Raw genomic sequence first — 15,540 nt, forward strand, 5'->3', positions numbered from 1 at the left:
ATGTGGGCACGAATCATGAAGTGAATACTCAAAAATCTTGTTATGAGCAGTTTCATCAGGAGCTTTGACTGCATGAGCCAGCTAACATGACAGCTCAGCTGATCCATTGTAATATTTGCATCCTGTCACGCTGTCACAAGCACGATCTCTGGATACGGCTGGCCGACGTGGTTCACTTGGAAAGAAAATATCTGAAACAGCTGAACAACTCGCAGCAAACCAAACTAGGTCACATGTGGATAAAATATGGCCCGAGGTCCAAAACGGGCCCGTGGATCATCTAGAGCTGGCCCCTGACGTTCTAAGAGGAAAACTAAGCGCACAACCATAAAAATACCAATAAAAAGCAGCACTGTGATAACAGATATTGAGGCGAAGGACTGTTATAAGTCTGCACTGCTCAATTTCAACTTAAAGCACTCCACTTTTTTGTAATGATCTATAACAGTTTTACTCTAATGGTAAATGAGGCCGTATTTATGTAGATGCAACAATTCAACAAGTTTTCCTTTGCTTAGTGTGAAAAAAACTTGACCTGCCCTCATCTAAAGGAATAAATCTTCTTATTTTGTATCCAAACATGCCATTTCTAAAAAATCTTTAATCTAGGAATTTTTGTCTTAGTTTCAGTAATCAATTGGGGAGCGTTTCTAATATGTGTCAGTTACCATTGTTTACTTGTGAATAGTGGTTTCAGAGGGTCAGAGGCAAAGATTGATTAATATGATCAACATGGGCATCTGATCAGATTTAAGAACAGACCAAGTGCTTTAAGCTTTATTTCTCACTTTATATTAAATGCATGTTTAAAAAAGACACGTGGACTGTAATGCAAGCCAAAGCAATATGAGCCTTTTGTTTTATTACACTTCTCTAAAAGGTTGGTTTTTTTGGGGGGGGGTACTCAGAGAGAGAAACCAGTTTATTTTCTATATTGTGATTGTTTTTAATCAGGGCTTCATATATCATCCAAGGCCTGTATAACAGAACATTCTACTGCTAAAAACACACCTGCTGACGGTGTTTTCCTCGACAAACCCCCTCTGTAGAAACGTTTGATCCTAACGTCCCGACAAAATAAAAGCAAATGCTGAAATCTGCATTTGTGGAAAAGGTGAAACAAAGAATTCATCATAAAGTAAGACTTTACCGTTCACCTGTAGCGTCTCTGCTTAATCATTCGTGTCAGCTTAGTTGGTTGCTGAGAAAGAAACCTGAGCCTGATCACAGATTACCATCACCGAATGAGCACTAGTGACACTCAGTGGATTATCCAGGAACAGCCAGTCCTAAAACGTGAGGTAACAGATGAATTGCCTTTGAACATATTAAAGGGACAGATCACTCCAACATCAAAATGACATGTTTTGACCTCTGATCCGTAGCTCCAATTATCCTTCTAGATCAGGGGTATCAAACATGCAGCCCAGGGGCCAAATCCCGGCCCGTCAAAGGATCCCCCTGCCCCACTGTGCGGCTTCAGAAGGTGGGAAATAAAAATGCTTTGAATTCATTAATAAAGTATTTCTATCTTTTAAAGTTGTTAGGATTATAAAGAATTTAAATACTCTTTGTTGTTTCACACTGAAGGTTTTGTACTTTTGTACATCAGCTGTGATCCCTAGATTTTAACACACGTGCAATGACAGTAGCTCATGACTGTTGGAAAAACAGACCTGCAGGTACGAGTCTGACTTCATTCACTCCGTTTATTTTGTAATGTTGCCTGTAGGTGATATTAACACTGAGATGCATTTAACTGTTGATTGGGACATGTGTGTTTCGTGCTGAAATAAACAGCACTTTTTCTTATCACTGTAAGAAAATCACACAGACCTGGTCCCTTTATGAACTTTGGACCTGTTTCCATCCTGACTGATACGCTCCCCAGTGTTCATAAGTTTCTCCTTTTAAATCACTTTTAAATGAAATGAGTTACTCTGAGGGTAAACACATGCTTGCACCTGTCTGAGTTGGTGCAAAATTGGACACATTTGCTTATTTTTTACAAAACAACATCAATTGATGTTGTTTTCCAGCAAGCAACTTCGATTACCTTACACTGATAAGTAAGATGTATGTAGGTATACTCTAGTTTCCCCTGAGCTGATCCGTGGTATGTCACAGAAACACACAGGTATGAGGGCAGATGGAGGGCAGTTATTTTAAATTCATCAAAAATATGTGTATGCATTTGAATCAACTGGAGATAGCAGCCTTTCCCCACTGAGGTCTTTTAATCTTGCCAAATTGTATGTTTTGCCAGCAGGCAGCGGAGACCACTCACTGAAAAGGAGGAATCTATGGATGGTAAAATGGTAAATGGCCTGTATTTGTATAGCGCTTTACTCGTCCCTAAGGACCCCAAAGCGCTTTACATATCCAGTCATCCACCCATTCACACACACATTCACACACTGGTGATGGCAGCTACATTGTAGCCACAGCCACCCTGGGGCGCACTGACAGAGGCGATGCAACTAGAGGCGGGCGGATCGATATCAGTACCAGTGCTAGTATTGGTATGGGATCAATACTAAGTTATACTCTGTTTCTACCCTCTAAATTCCGTGTGTAGTTCACTGAACATTTTACATTTTTTTGTTGTTTGTTACGGTGTTTGTTCCCAGAAATAAAAAAAAGAACTCAAACGTGCACTATGAATAATATCTTAACCTTTTTTCGTGTTGACTGTTTTATTTATAACCTATAATACATTTAAAGAACAGAAGCTGACAAAAAAAATAGTTTCAAAATACATAAAAATCTGAAAGTTGTACTTTGTTGTGTTAACTAATAATTGTGGAAAGTAAACATCACAATGGTCATTAAAATTGATGATGATTAATCTCATAATTCATGCTTTCCCCTGAATAAGCTGATTTTTATAGGTTAAAAGTATCGGTATTGGCAACACTGCTGGCAACACCAGTTAACCTAAAACCTAGTTAAACTGGAACACCATTAACACCGGTGTGTGACGAGTATCCTCCGACCTGCACAGTTCAGGGTCTCGTTATCATGTGGAGGGCAGAGGCGAGCAGGCGAGAAAGCTGCTCGCAGACGTCCTGCTGCCTGCCTACAGCAATGACTCATTGGTCACGTGATAGCCACAGTCATGCCTTCTGATTGGTCCAGAATCTAACGCAGACGACCAATCATCCTGCGATGCGGAAATAACGTCTCCAAAACGACAACAACGTAGCGGGAAATTGAAAGGAGAAGCAGCTGGTAACAGTGCACAGTTTCTGCAACTTTAGGTTCTAAGTTAATCTACAGTTTAAAATGGTATCTTTAGAGCTTTAAGCGATGTTTCCTGGTTTTCTCTGTGGACGCGGTATGTTGCCGCTAGTTTAGTGTTTCCTCGTAAAATCTCGTAAAAGTATTGACTGCAATGAACGCTGTATTTATTTTGACATGTTGCTCAAAAAGGCTGTAAATCTGTGACTTAGCAGTTCCCTGTCCTCTCTATCAGCCATTCCAACTTCTTGTTTCGCAGGAGTCACCGATGCAAGTCATCTGCCTCCATCCTCCTCCTCTGTCATACCAACCCTCTACAGATCCACTTACACTACATCCATGAATCTCCTCTGTGGTCTTCCTCTTTTCCTCCTGCCTGGCAGCTCCATCTTCAACATCCTTTGTCCAGTATATCCACCGTCCCACCTCTGCACATGTCCAAACCATCTCAGCCTGAGCTGTCCGTCTGATGCACACATTTTCAGTCTTTCTATCAGTCCCACCATCTCCAAATTATACATCACAGCAGATCTCTCTACCATCTTGTAAACCTCCCTGTCACTCTTGTTGTTATCCTCCTGTCACAAATCACCCTGAAACTTTTCTCCACCCGCTCCGCCCTGCCTGTGCTCTCTTTCACGTGCACACTGTCTTTTGCTTTCGATGGATGATCTCAGGTATCCAGTGGAGCAGAACCACTGGATCATCATAGTGCAGGGTTTTGGGTGACAACATGTCCCTATTTATGTGGGACTGCACTTGTCCCCCTATGCCACACCTGGAGACAATAACCCACATTTTGATTGGCTCTGCAGAACATGCACTGTTCCAAAATCTGTCTTTTTTTTTATAATACTCAGGAAAAGATTGTCTAATGCCATACTCATCAGGGAAAGTTACACGTCACTAAAATGTCACAAGCTAGCAGATTATGTTCAGTATGATGGAAAGAACTGCAGAAAAATGAAGCAGCAGTATGTACTGAAAAATGGAGTAATGAAATAACAGTGAAATAAAAGGAATTTATTGGAATATATAAATACTGTTGCGTGAGACCATAAGAACAAGCTTAAGCTTCCTTTTATCCTCATTGTGTTTACCTAGCAAGAGAGTTGGAAGTGTGTTAGATTTGACCTCTGTATGCTAAATAAATCTGGGAAAATGTACGTTTTAGTGTACTGTACAAACATTTCAGGCGACCTCTCAACTATGTTGACATGTCCCACTTCACCCCAGTCACACACAGCGTTTGCCCTACATTTAGTTTGTTGGGATCTGGTCAAACTTGTAGGTGGCAAAGTTACAGAAGATGCCTTTAACTATTCTCTGGTCATCATAATAAGAGGATACAGAAGGAGAGCAGAAAATAATTCATTCCTAATTTCTGTCTAGAAGCAGCACACAAAGAGGTTCCAAAGAAATCTGAGTAGTAAAATAAAAAACAGTTCTGTTAATCGGAGTGGTATTTTTCAAGATTTTTTCTTTTTTAATCAAATGGTCAAAAACAAAACGTAAAAAACATGAAGTTAACTTTTTATTACTGTAGTTTACATTCACCCGAGGGCTCACCCCGCCTCCACTTGCAGCATCATTTCAGACGTAGTGCAGAAGCTGCAGGTGCTCTCTCCTGACGCACCAAACTTTATAATGGGGGGTTTTAACCATGTCTCTCTTAAATCAACTTTGGACAATCTGTATCAATATGTATCCTGTCCTACCAGACGGGATAAAATGTTGGGCCTTTGTTACGGATCGGTGAAGAATGCTTATAAATCCCTCCCGCTTCCTCCTCTGGGATCTGCAGACCATAACTGTGCATCTTCTGCCCATCTATAAAACTGTCTTAAAACGAGAGAAGACAAAGACTAAGGATGTTGACTTATGGTCAGAAGAATCTATGCTTACCTTGCAGGAATGTTTTAAGTGTACAGATTGGGAAGTTTTTATTCAGTCTTGTGGAGATGATCTCGACGCTCTGGTGGATGTTACTAGCTCTTATGCAGTATTTTGTAAAGACATGATTATACCCCGTAAGCGCGTTAAGGTCTACGCTAACAATAAGCCATGGGTCACTAAAAGCGTCAAATCCTGTTTAAGGAAAAAGAGACAGGCCTTTAAAGAGGGGGCTGTTACTGATTTTCAGACAGCCACCAAGGAACTGAAAATCGAGATCTTGAAGGCAAAACAGAGCTACAAAAACCTTCTTGAAAGCAAATTTGCTGCAAGAAATTTTGGGTCTGCCTGGACTTGTATGAAAACCATAGCAGGGTTTCAAAACCCCCAGAGCAGCAGTCAGGTCATTTTAGATGGTTTTAATTCAGACAGAGATTTTGCAAACGCTTTAAATATGTTTTATGCTCGTTTTAGTTCTTCTGATTTTAGCGAGGATATTTTGGAACTGAAACAGAAACTGAGAGATACTCAGCACTTTATCATTGAACTCAGCGATGTTAAAAAGGCCTTTCATACAGTCAATGTGAACAAGAGCCAGGGTCCTGATAATATTAGTGGCCGCCTAATTAAATTTTGTGCTGATGAACTCAGTCCTATATTTCAGGTTATTTTTAACAAATCCTTGCAAACACAACATGTGCCCTCTCTTTGGAAAGAAGCAGTCGTGGTTCCTGTCCCTAAATCTAGTCGTCCAAAAATTCTAAATGACTTCAGGCCTGTTGCCCTCACTTCAGTTGTCATGAAAGTCTTTGAAAAAATCATCAGAAATGTGATTATGAAAGAGACTGAAGGTCAGCTGGATCCAAATCAGTTTGCATATAGGCCCAACAGAGGAGTGGAGGACGCACTTTTGACTTTGTTAAATCTGATTCTTAAACATGTAGAGAGTAAAGGGACTTTTGCAAGACTTCTTTTCATTGATTTTTCTTCGGCTTTTAATACAATACAGCCCCATATTTTAATTAAAAGACTTTTAGAACAGTTTGAAATCAGGAAAAACCTGGTGGGCTGGATTTTAGGTTTTTTAACTAACAGGTCACAAAGAGTGAGAATAAATGGGATTCTGTCTGACCCAGTGTTCTCCTCCACAGGTTCTCCTCAAGGCTGCGTCTTATCTCCCTTATTATTCATTCTCTATACAAACATGTGTCAGAGCAGACATGAAAACAGGGCCATCATTAAATATGCAGATGACTCTGTTATTGTCAGCTTACTGAAAGAGGGTGAAACTAACCACGGTCCAGTCATTGATGACTTTGTTCAGTGGTGTGAGGAGTCTTATCTCCAGCTGAACATATCTAAAACAAAAGATATGGTGATTCCTTTTAGGAAACAACAAAATGGGCGCGCAGTCACTTTAATTAAAGGTCAGAAAATAGAGCAAGTACAATCATATAAATATCTTGGGACTATAATCAATCAAAATTGCAAATCAGTTTGTAAAAAGGGTCACCAGCACCTTTATTGTCTTAGGAAACTTGCTCATTTCCACACTGACCAAAAAATGTTAACTTTGTTTTATTGTTCTTTTATTGAGGCTGTTTTATCCTTTTGTTTGGTGGCATGGTTTGGTCAGACCTCTGTCACAGAGAAAAACTCTCTAAATCAGATAGTGAGATGGTCCAGTCGTCTGATAGGTGAGCCACAGTCTTGTTTAGCCTCCCTGTACTCTAAGCAGGTAGAGGATGGCTTTATCAATCCTTAAAAATGGTTCCCATCTTCTAAGGGGTGAATTTCAGCTTCTTCCCTCAGGACGGAGGTTTATAAAAATAGCTTTGTCCCCGTTGCTGTCACTGAATTAAATAAGAACTGTTTTTGATTCGAAATATTAAAATTACTATATGTGTGCCGCAGTGAGGTTTATATCTTTACTAGGTATGTGTGTTTTTAAAGGGATGCCAAATGCTGTCATTTTTTCTGTAAAGCAAATTTACCTTGCCTATGGGTATAAATAAAGTAACCTTGACCTTGACCTTGATGATGGCTCTATCACAGTGTCCCATTATGTCAGAACACAAAATGCCATAACCCTAAAAGCAGCAGCATGGACGGCAGCCATCAGTAATCCCTTCATTTAGATGAGTGCTGATACCTTCTGTGATCAGCTCGTATGTATGAGAGCGTGTGACAGGGAAGAGTTGTGGCCTGTTTGCTGTTCATCTTGCATTTCCCACCTTTCATGGCCTGATTGTGTGCAGCGGAAGAAAAGAACTTTGAGTTCTCTCTCCCCCTTCACTGCAACATTTTACACACACACTTAGTCATGGCTGGCAGCGGTCAATCAAGGTTCCTGTGTAATGTGTAAACACATGTGTCTGGGTTCGCTAAGGTCACTCACCTGGCCCGCAGTCGTGTCCTTACACAAATAACAACGAGTGCGGAAGATTGATGGACTGATAAAAACACACTTTTTAACTTCTAATATTGCAACAGACCCTTTAAAACCCCCCACAGTTTCTTTCTTCTGTTTGCCTGCTGTACTTCACATTCACCACCCACAGCCATCTGCATTTCTGCAAACACTGGTCTCAACCAGCGCGGCCTTCCAGCCTCAGGATCGATAGCTTGTCCAGAACATGGCATATATGCCCTCTGGATCACAGGAATTGTGACAGCAGACACCAGCGAACTGCAGACTTTTCCACAATCTCTCTGCTCCTCATCCTAACTCGACCTCCATCTGCACCGCAGTGTAGCTGGACCAACCGTGGGCTGTGGGGACTGAACGCGGCGAGGCCTGGGTCAGTGAATGTGCTGCAGGATGACTTGGAAAGCAATGGCAGGTGCACTACTGCTCACTCTGAGCCTTATTTTGCTGGGGTGGGGAGCTGAAGGCCAGGAAAACGGAGGTGATAAGGTATGTTAGTGCAACGCACAATGCCTAGAATTAAAATGTGCACTCGGTGTGTGTGCGTAGGAAGTATCATCTATATGCACCTTTTCAGCCTTTAATGAAGTCCCTGATTCATTGTGTTTACCTAGCAAGAGAGTTGGAAGTGTGTTAGATTTGACCTCTGTATGCTAAATAAATCTGGGAAAATGTACGTTTTAGTGTACTGTACAAACATTTCAGGCGACCTCTCAACTATGTTGACATGTCCCACTTCACCCCAGTCACACACAGCGTTTGCCCTACATTTAGTTTGTTGGGATCTGGTCAAACTTGTAGGTGGCAAAGTTACAGAAGATGCCTTTAACTATTCTCTGGTCATCATAATAAGAGGATACAGAAGGAGAGCAGAAAATAATTCATTCCTAATTTCTGTCTAGAAGCAGCACACAAAGAGGTTCCAAAGAAATCTGAGTAGTAAAATAAAAAACAGTTCTGTTAATCGGAGTGGTATTTTTCAAGATTTTTTCTTTTTTAATCAAATGGTCAAAAACAAAACGTAAAAAACATGAAGTTAACTTTTTATTACTGTAGTTTACATTCACCCGAGGGCTCACCCCGCCTCCACTTGCAGCATCATTTCAGACGTAGTGCAGAAGCTGCAGGCGCTCTCTCCTGACGCACCAAACTTTATAATGGGGGGTTTTAACCATGTCTCTCTTAAATCAACTTTGGACAATCTGTATCAATATGTATCCTGCTGTACTTCACATTCACCACCCACAGCCATCTGCATTTCTGCAAACACTGGTCTCAACCAGCGCGGCCTTCCAGCCTCAGGATCGATAGCTTGTCCAGAACATGGCATATATGCCCTCTGGATCACAGGAATTGTGACAGCAGACGCCAGCGAACTGCAGACTTTTCCACAATCTCTCTGCTCCTCATCCTTTTTTCCTTTTTCCTCGTAAATTTGTACATTTACCATTTTTTTCTCAGAATTTTTCCCTTTTTTCTCCCAAAGTTGCAAATTCTTTGCTATTATAATTGTCAATTAAATTGATAAATTTGCATTTGTATTTTTCTCTCAGAACTTTCTTTTACATTTTTTTTCTCAGGTAACTCGAACATTTCTTTCTGGTAAATTAGATAAGCTCCAGTTCTTCTAAAGATTTGTTGTTCTTGTATTGTTTTGTTGTTGTTGTTGTTTTTTTTAGTTTCATATTTTTAATTTAAACCCATTTTTTTAAAAATGAAAAATTTCAACTTAACCTTGAAAAGTAAAGCAATGCAGCTTTGCCCTTTTTACTTTATACATTTGAGTTTTTTCTTGTAAAGTTGACCATTTTTTCACCTAAATGTCTTTTTCATGAGTTTTCCTATTTTTTCTTCTGCGTTTGTGAATTTCTTTTCAATTTTTGTTTCTCTAAAACTTTTTTCTTGTAAATTTCCTAGTGTTTTTACCTCACAAATTTGAGACTTTAATCTCAAATGCCACTTTGTTTTTTTCTTGGCTTTACAAATGTGTAAAGCTATCCAAGTGTTCATAAACACTTGGATTGCCTTGTAATTTTCAGTCTTTTAAACACCACAAGACGAAGGCCACTTACTTGTTTATTAAAGTGAAAGCAGACATTTCCAAAACTGGCCACTCAAATGAGAAAAATCTTGATACTTGATGGATAAACAATACTAAACCTCGGGGGAGAAATATTTCAGTGAGATTCAAACTGTCTCTTTAATCTCTTCATGAAAAGGATGAGTCAGTCATTGTCTGGGAAATGGTTGTGGTCTCCTGAAAATAGTTGTTTCGGTTAAAGCCTAACAAACTGCTGAATTTGACTAAGAACAGATCCCTTTTTTCTACAGCACATGTTGTAGCTTTTGAAAGCAGGGAGACATAGATGGTACCATAGTAATAATAATAATGGCTCTATCACAGTGTCCCATTATGTCAGAACACAAAATGCCATAACCCTAAAAGCAGCAGCATGGACGGCAGCCATCAGTAATCCCTTCATTTAGATGAGTGCTGATACCTTCTGTGATCAGCTCGTATGTATGAGAGCGTGTGACAGGGAAGAGTTGTGGCCTGTTTGCTGTTCATCTTGCATTTCCCACCTTTCATGGCCTGATTGTGTGCAGCGGAAGAAAAGAACTTTGAGTTCTCTCTCCCCCTTCACTGCAACATTTTACACACACACTTAGTCATGGCTGGCAGCGGTCAATCAAGGTTCCTGTGTAATGTGTAAACACATGTGTCTGGGTTCGCTAAGGTCACTCACCTGGCCCGCAGTCGTGTCCTTACACAAATAACAACGAGTGCGGAAGATTGATGGACTGATAAAAACACACTTTTTAACTTCTAATATTGCAACAGACCCTTTAAAACCCCCCACAGTTTCTTTCTTCTGTTTGCCTGCTGTACTTCACATTCACCACCCACAGCCATCTGCATTTCTGCAAACACTGGTCTCAACCAGCGCGGCCTGCCAGCCTCAGGGATCGATAGCTTGTCCAGAACATGGCATATATGCCCTCTGGATCCCAGGAATTGTGACAGCAGACACCAGCGAACTGCAGACTTTTCCACAATCTCTCTGCTCCTCATCCTAACTCGACCTCCATCTGCACCGCAGTGTAGCTGGACCAACCGTGGGCTGTGGGGACTGAACGCGGCGAGGCCTGGGTCAGTGAATGTGCTGCAGGATGACTTGGAAAGCAATGGCAGGTGCACTACTGCTCACTCTGAGCCTTATTTTGCTGGGGTGGGGAGCTGAGGGCCAGGAAAACGGAGGTGATAAGGTATGTTAGTGCAACGCACAATGCCTAGAATTAAAATGTGCACTCGGTGTGTGTGCGTAGGAAGTATCATCTATATGCACCTTTTCAGCCTTTAATGAAGTCCCTGATTCTCTGCAGAAGCATGGATGACTGTAGTGACATATATTGTTTCTGCACAATTACATGCTACAGCTCCTGATGATTGGAAATATCTGCCTGTATCATTTAGATACATCTTTTTCTTCTAGAAAAATCTACTTTGTTGGCTCATAGGTTATGTTTTAAAGAATAAAAGTCTAAGGGGGAGGGGGGATCCCAACATTTGCTTAGACTTTGCTCAATTTGCTCAGTTTGTGGACGCATCAGCATAATTAAGATAAGAGAAGAAATACTTTACTTTTGTCCCAGTTTTGGGAAATTACTAACACAAAAAGAAAAGCAAGACTTGTTTTTCCTCTTAAATGTTGTACATACACATGGTTCATCTCCACAAGTGAGTGTTGTGTGGTTGCTCTTGTCAATGAAATGCAGTGATGTGGCACTTCATCACCATTTAATAATTTCTGCACACTGCTCTGTTCAGCTTTTTTTTAAAAGTCGAATCAATAACTGAATAAATTTAATCTCTCGGTTTAATGTGGTTTTAACGAGCAGCCAATGAAGATCTCTGAGTGTAAAATACTGAGGCTGAGTTCAATAAATTAGAGCTGCGTGTAATAAAAAGCTGTGAGTAACGACCTAAGTGTCAGTTCAGTGCAAGATGAAGCTTGTGTCTTCCAGAAAAAGGTGCCGGGCAGTTCTACCGTCAATCTGGGCCAGAACACCCACGACTGGAGGCCGCTGATCCACACAACGGTCAACCTTAGTGAGATCCGCAGGTACGTGTGCGATGGGGCAAATCAGTGCACCGTCAAGCCTGCACAGCAGCTCATCTGTGGGCAAGAAGGTGCACATGATTCTTCTGGGATTTCAAATTAAAACGTGACATTGAAGTTCAGTTTTTACTGAACAGGCGTACATGAGCTCTCTAAGATCATTCAAAGATAAATAAGCAGGTTGTCTTATTAATGCACCAATGAGCAGCCGTCACTCCAATTTACTGTATCTTTATTCTGCCACGCAGCATCAAATCCTCCTTTGAGTTCCGGACATTTGACCCAGAAGGTCTGATTTTCTACGGAGACACAAAAAACGGGGATGACTGGTTTATTTTGTCGCTGAAAGACGGCGTCCCTCTGATGCAGATCAACAAAGGTGTGCTCATCAGCGTAGCGGGCAACCCGAGGCTCAATGACGGGAAATGGCACACAGTAAGCATCCAGTGATCACTTGGAAATCAGTTTGTTGAACTCCAACTGGCTAAAGAACTGCTTTATGTTGCTTTTTAAAAACTCACCCCCTTATGCTTTTCCTTATTTTCTGTCATACATATACATATATCCTCACAGTAGTGGATGTTCATATTAAATATTGAGGTCAGTTTATATGCAAATTATTATGGTCATCGTCATATAAGGAAAACAGCTGTGAGCACACAAATTCCACCCATCTGCTCCTCGTGGTTTGTTTGCAAGAGACAGCCAATCAGAAGAAAGCTGGAGTGGCCTTGAAGGGGGAGTGGCTAAAACTGCTGGTTTGGGCCTGGAGAGAACTCAGGAGCTGCTCCAAGGCTCCGTATGAGAAATTATGAAGAGCTCCTTGAGAGCGCGAGAATGAAAACATGCTGGAAATGAGCATAACAGCTCATCTTAAAACTGGCTAACTGTACCGTTTGTTGTTCTCTTGATGCCACCAAGATGGAAGTGAGCAACCAGGGCAAATTTGTAAACCTGGAGGTGGATGGCACTGGCGGGCTGGTGGTGGGCATACATTCCAAGCAGATGGAGGAAGTCATTTACGGTAAACTTCGACTGGCCCTTGGCGGGATTCTGATCAGCAAAGAAAAGATGATTCTTCAGGTACTGTGTGTATTTTGCACCATTTGTTTTAAACTGCACTTCAGCTGCAAATAGACCAGATGCTGTTTTCCTTTCCTTGCACAAGACCTCTGGAAAATAGCTTCTTGAACATGTTTGAACCGTCCCTCCTCTTCCTTTAGTTCAATCCCAAAATGGATGGCTGTGTGCGGAAAGGCAACTGGCTGAACCTCACCTCCCCATGGGTGGCAGAGGCAGACGAGCTACAGCCTTGCTATGAAAACATCCAACCTGGCAGCTACTTCCCTGGCACAGGATTTGCCATTTTCAACACCTCAGGTGGGAACACTCTGCTAAATTATCCCAGATACGAGCAAGTGTTTACACTCCTTTATTCAATAACAAGCTTTCCAGCTGGCCCGGATATTGCATTTATGCATGATATGGCATCTCGGGTAGCAATATTTCTCCTACTTCTAAGTAGGTATTCCTGATCAGATTCAACACGTTAATTTGTATTTATCAGAAGTGGTTTTAACTGCCTCAACACATCAGCAAATGTACTTTTTTCTTCTTTTTTCCCCAGATTTCCAGATCGATGGAGATCACGAGGTCCATATTGAGCTGTGGGGGGATTTCAGCCAGATGGACGGGACCCTTTTGAGCATCAAAGCTGATGGGGAGGAGCTCATGTTCTCTGTGGTAGCTGATAATAACACTAAGGTATCCACATAAGTCAGATGTATTTGCCCTCAAAGCGGGATTATTAACTTAGCAATGATGTTTGTTTCATGCAAATAACACACACAGATCAGTGTATGTCACAGTTCTGTTTCCATTTGGCATTCAGAACTTCACATTTACCTCTAGAGAAGAGGTGTTCACCATGAAAAACACTTTCAAGAGGCTCCAAATTAAGTTTCTGAAGGATTCGCTGAGGGTGGTTAAACATGAGGAAGAATCATCGGCTGATTTTTCAGTCAGTGCAGGGAGCAACACCGGTTATTTATCAGCTTGGAGAGATGGTCATCTTGCCATCGGAGGCCTTTTGGGTGAGACTGCAGCTTTAAAGTATTTCAGTCGAATCCTGTATTACTGTGCAGCAACACAAAAAAAGGATCTGCTCTGTGTAACTCGTGAAGACGATTGTTTTCTTCATCTATTTTGTCTTTTCAGGTGAGAATGACGACGATGTCGGCTCTCAGTTCTTGACAGGCTGTCTGGAGAAGATCCAGGTCCAAGGGAAGGATTTGGATCTGGATTTGGCACGCGTGAAACACGTGTCCGTTTCCTCTCACAGCTGCCCCGCTTAAACCACAAAAGCATGCTTACACTTTAGGGTATGCTGAGTAGACATGGTGTTTGCAGTGATGAGCACTAAAGTGTTTTAAGTCAGAATTTTATACTTCTCCCAGTGAATCTCTAAAGTCTAAATAATTTAGTGCTAAATATTAATATTTTACGAGATGTCTCTTCCACTTTCCCACTTTTAACACAACATACAGATAAATCTGATAAATGTGAGCAGTTTTGTGACCCTGGTACATGCAACAGCAAGTTTTTGAATAAAATATGACTTTCCCTAAAATGGTTTCTGATACATATTCATTTTTCTGGTATATTTTAAGGCACAATAGAGGAGTAAGATGTGTAACAAATAAAACTGTTATGTTATTTTGTTATGAACACCTTTATTCTTCAGCAGAGTCGGAACTCTCTTAGGCAGTTTTTTTTTTTGGTAATTTCTTTAAGGGGGCGATCGTGGCTCAAGGGAGTTCGCCTTGTTGGGAGTTCGCCTTGTAATCGGAAGGTTGCCGGGTCGAGCCCCAGCTCCAACAGTCTCGGTCGTTGTGTCCTTGGGCAAGACACTTCACCCGTTGCCTACCGGTGGTGGTCAGAGGGCCCGGTGGTGCCAGTGTCCGGCAGCCTCGCCTCTGTCAGTGCGCCCCAGGGTGGCTGTGGCTACAATGTAGCTTGCCATCACCAGTGTGTGAATGTGTGTGTGAATGGGTGGATGACTAAATGTGTAAAGCGCTTTGGGGTCCTTAGGGACTAGTAAAGCACTATACAAATACAGGCCATTTACCATTTAAGAAGTCTCCAGGAATAGTTGTCCAGGCTTCCTGAAGGACATTTAAGGCTGCCTTTTGTCCTGTTCTATGTTAACATGATGGTCACCCACATTGATCATTTATCCAATCCTCTACTCTCGGCTGATTATCTATCAGCTCAAATACAGTCATTTATAACCCGGTTAGACCTCTTAGATCTTTTGCCACGAGGCTACCATCACTGAGTGTAGTCGATTTCCTTTAAAGCCAAATTTGAATTCTAATTTTCTTCAACTTACGTTCAGCCAGTCTTTTCACGCATGCCTCACAAGAACCCACTCGCTCTCGCCGAGTGACTGATCTTAGACATGAAAATTGCTCCCTCTAGTGGTTAATTAAACATAATGTAAAATTCATCAGAGACTTGTGTATGACGTCATCTATCCCATAAAATTAGATACACGGAAAAAGTCCAAATATTACTTATCAACTTTAAATTATGAAAGCAGAAAAGAAGAAAGATTAGAGCAAATATGAATGAAACGCTCAAGATCAGTTTCAGATAAAATGATGTCTGCTCGCTCGTTTCTGTATTCACTTATCGCTGCAAGAAGTCATCAAAATGTTATGTGCAGCTTTGAAATGAACTGGAAGATGTGAGAGGTCGGAGAACACAGACAGATAAATAGATTTATTTTCATTCAGAACATTATATACATTTGTTTCCCAAGACAGCATTAAAGTAGCAATAAATAGAATAAAAATA

The 15,540-nt window shown here is 41.2% G+C and overlaps 1 protein-coding gene across 2 annotated transcripts; it reads left to right on the plus strand.

Annotated features, from left to right (window-relative positions):
* The first annotated feature begins 7,651 nt into the window (after window positions 1-7,651).
* Window positions 7,652-14,311, plus strand: shbg (sex hormone-binding globulin). Of its 2 annotated transcripts, XM_085451209.1 has the most exons (9): window positions 7,660-8,050; window positions 10,663-10,828; window positions 11,588-11,685; window positions 11,931-12,117; window positions 12,604-12,765; window positions 12,906-13,062; window positions 13,310-13,446; window positions 13,574-13,775; window positions 13,900-14,311. In XM_085451209.1, the coding sequence occupies exons 2-9, from the start codon at window positions 10,721-10,723 to the stop codon at window positions 14,034-14,036; spliced, it is 1,188 nt and encodes a 395-aa protein (XP_085307335.1). In that variant the 5' UTR covers window positions 7,660-8,050; window positions 10,663-10,720; the 3' UTR covers window positions 14,037-14,311. The 2 variants fall into 2 exon arrangements, with proteins under 2 accessions (XP_085307336.1, XP_085307335.1); XM_085451210.1 differs by lacking the exon at window positions 10,663-10,828 and having other exon boundaries at window positions 7,652-8,050.
* The last annotated feature ends 1,229 nt before the right edge of the window (window positions 14,312-15,540 follow it).

The sequence above is a fragment of the Copadichromis virginalis genome, linkage group LG3, assembly GCF_057382275.1.
Source record: "Copadichromis virginalis isolate Kocher_CV1m ecotype Utaka linkage group LG3, C_Virginalis_male_GT1.1, whole genome shotgun sequence".
NCBI classification, from domain to species: domain Eukaryota; kingdom Metazoa; phylum Chordata; class Actinopteri; order Cichliformes; family Cichlidae; genus Copadichromis; species Copadichromis virginalis.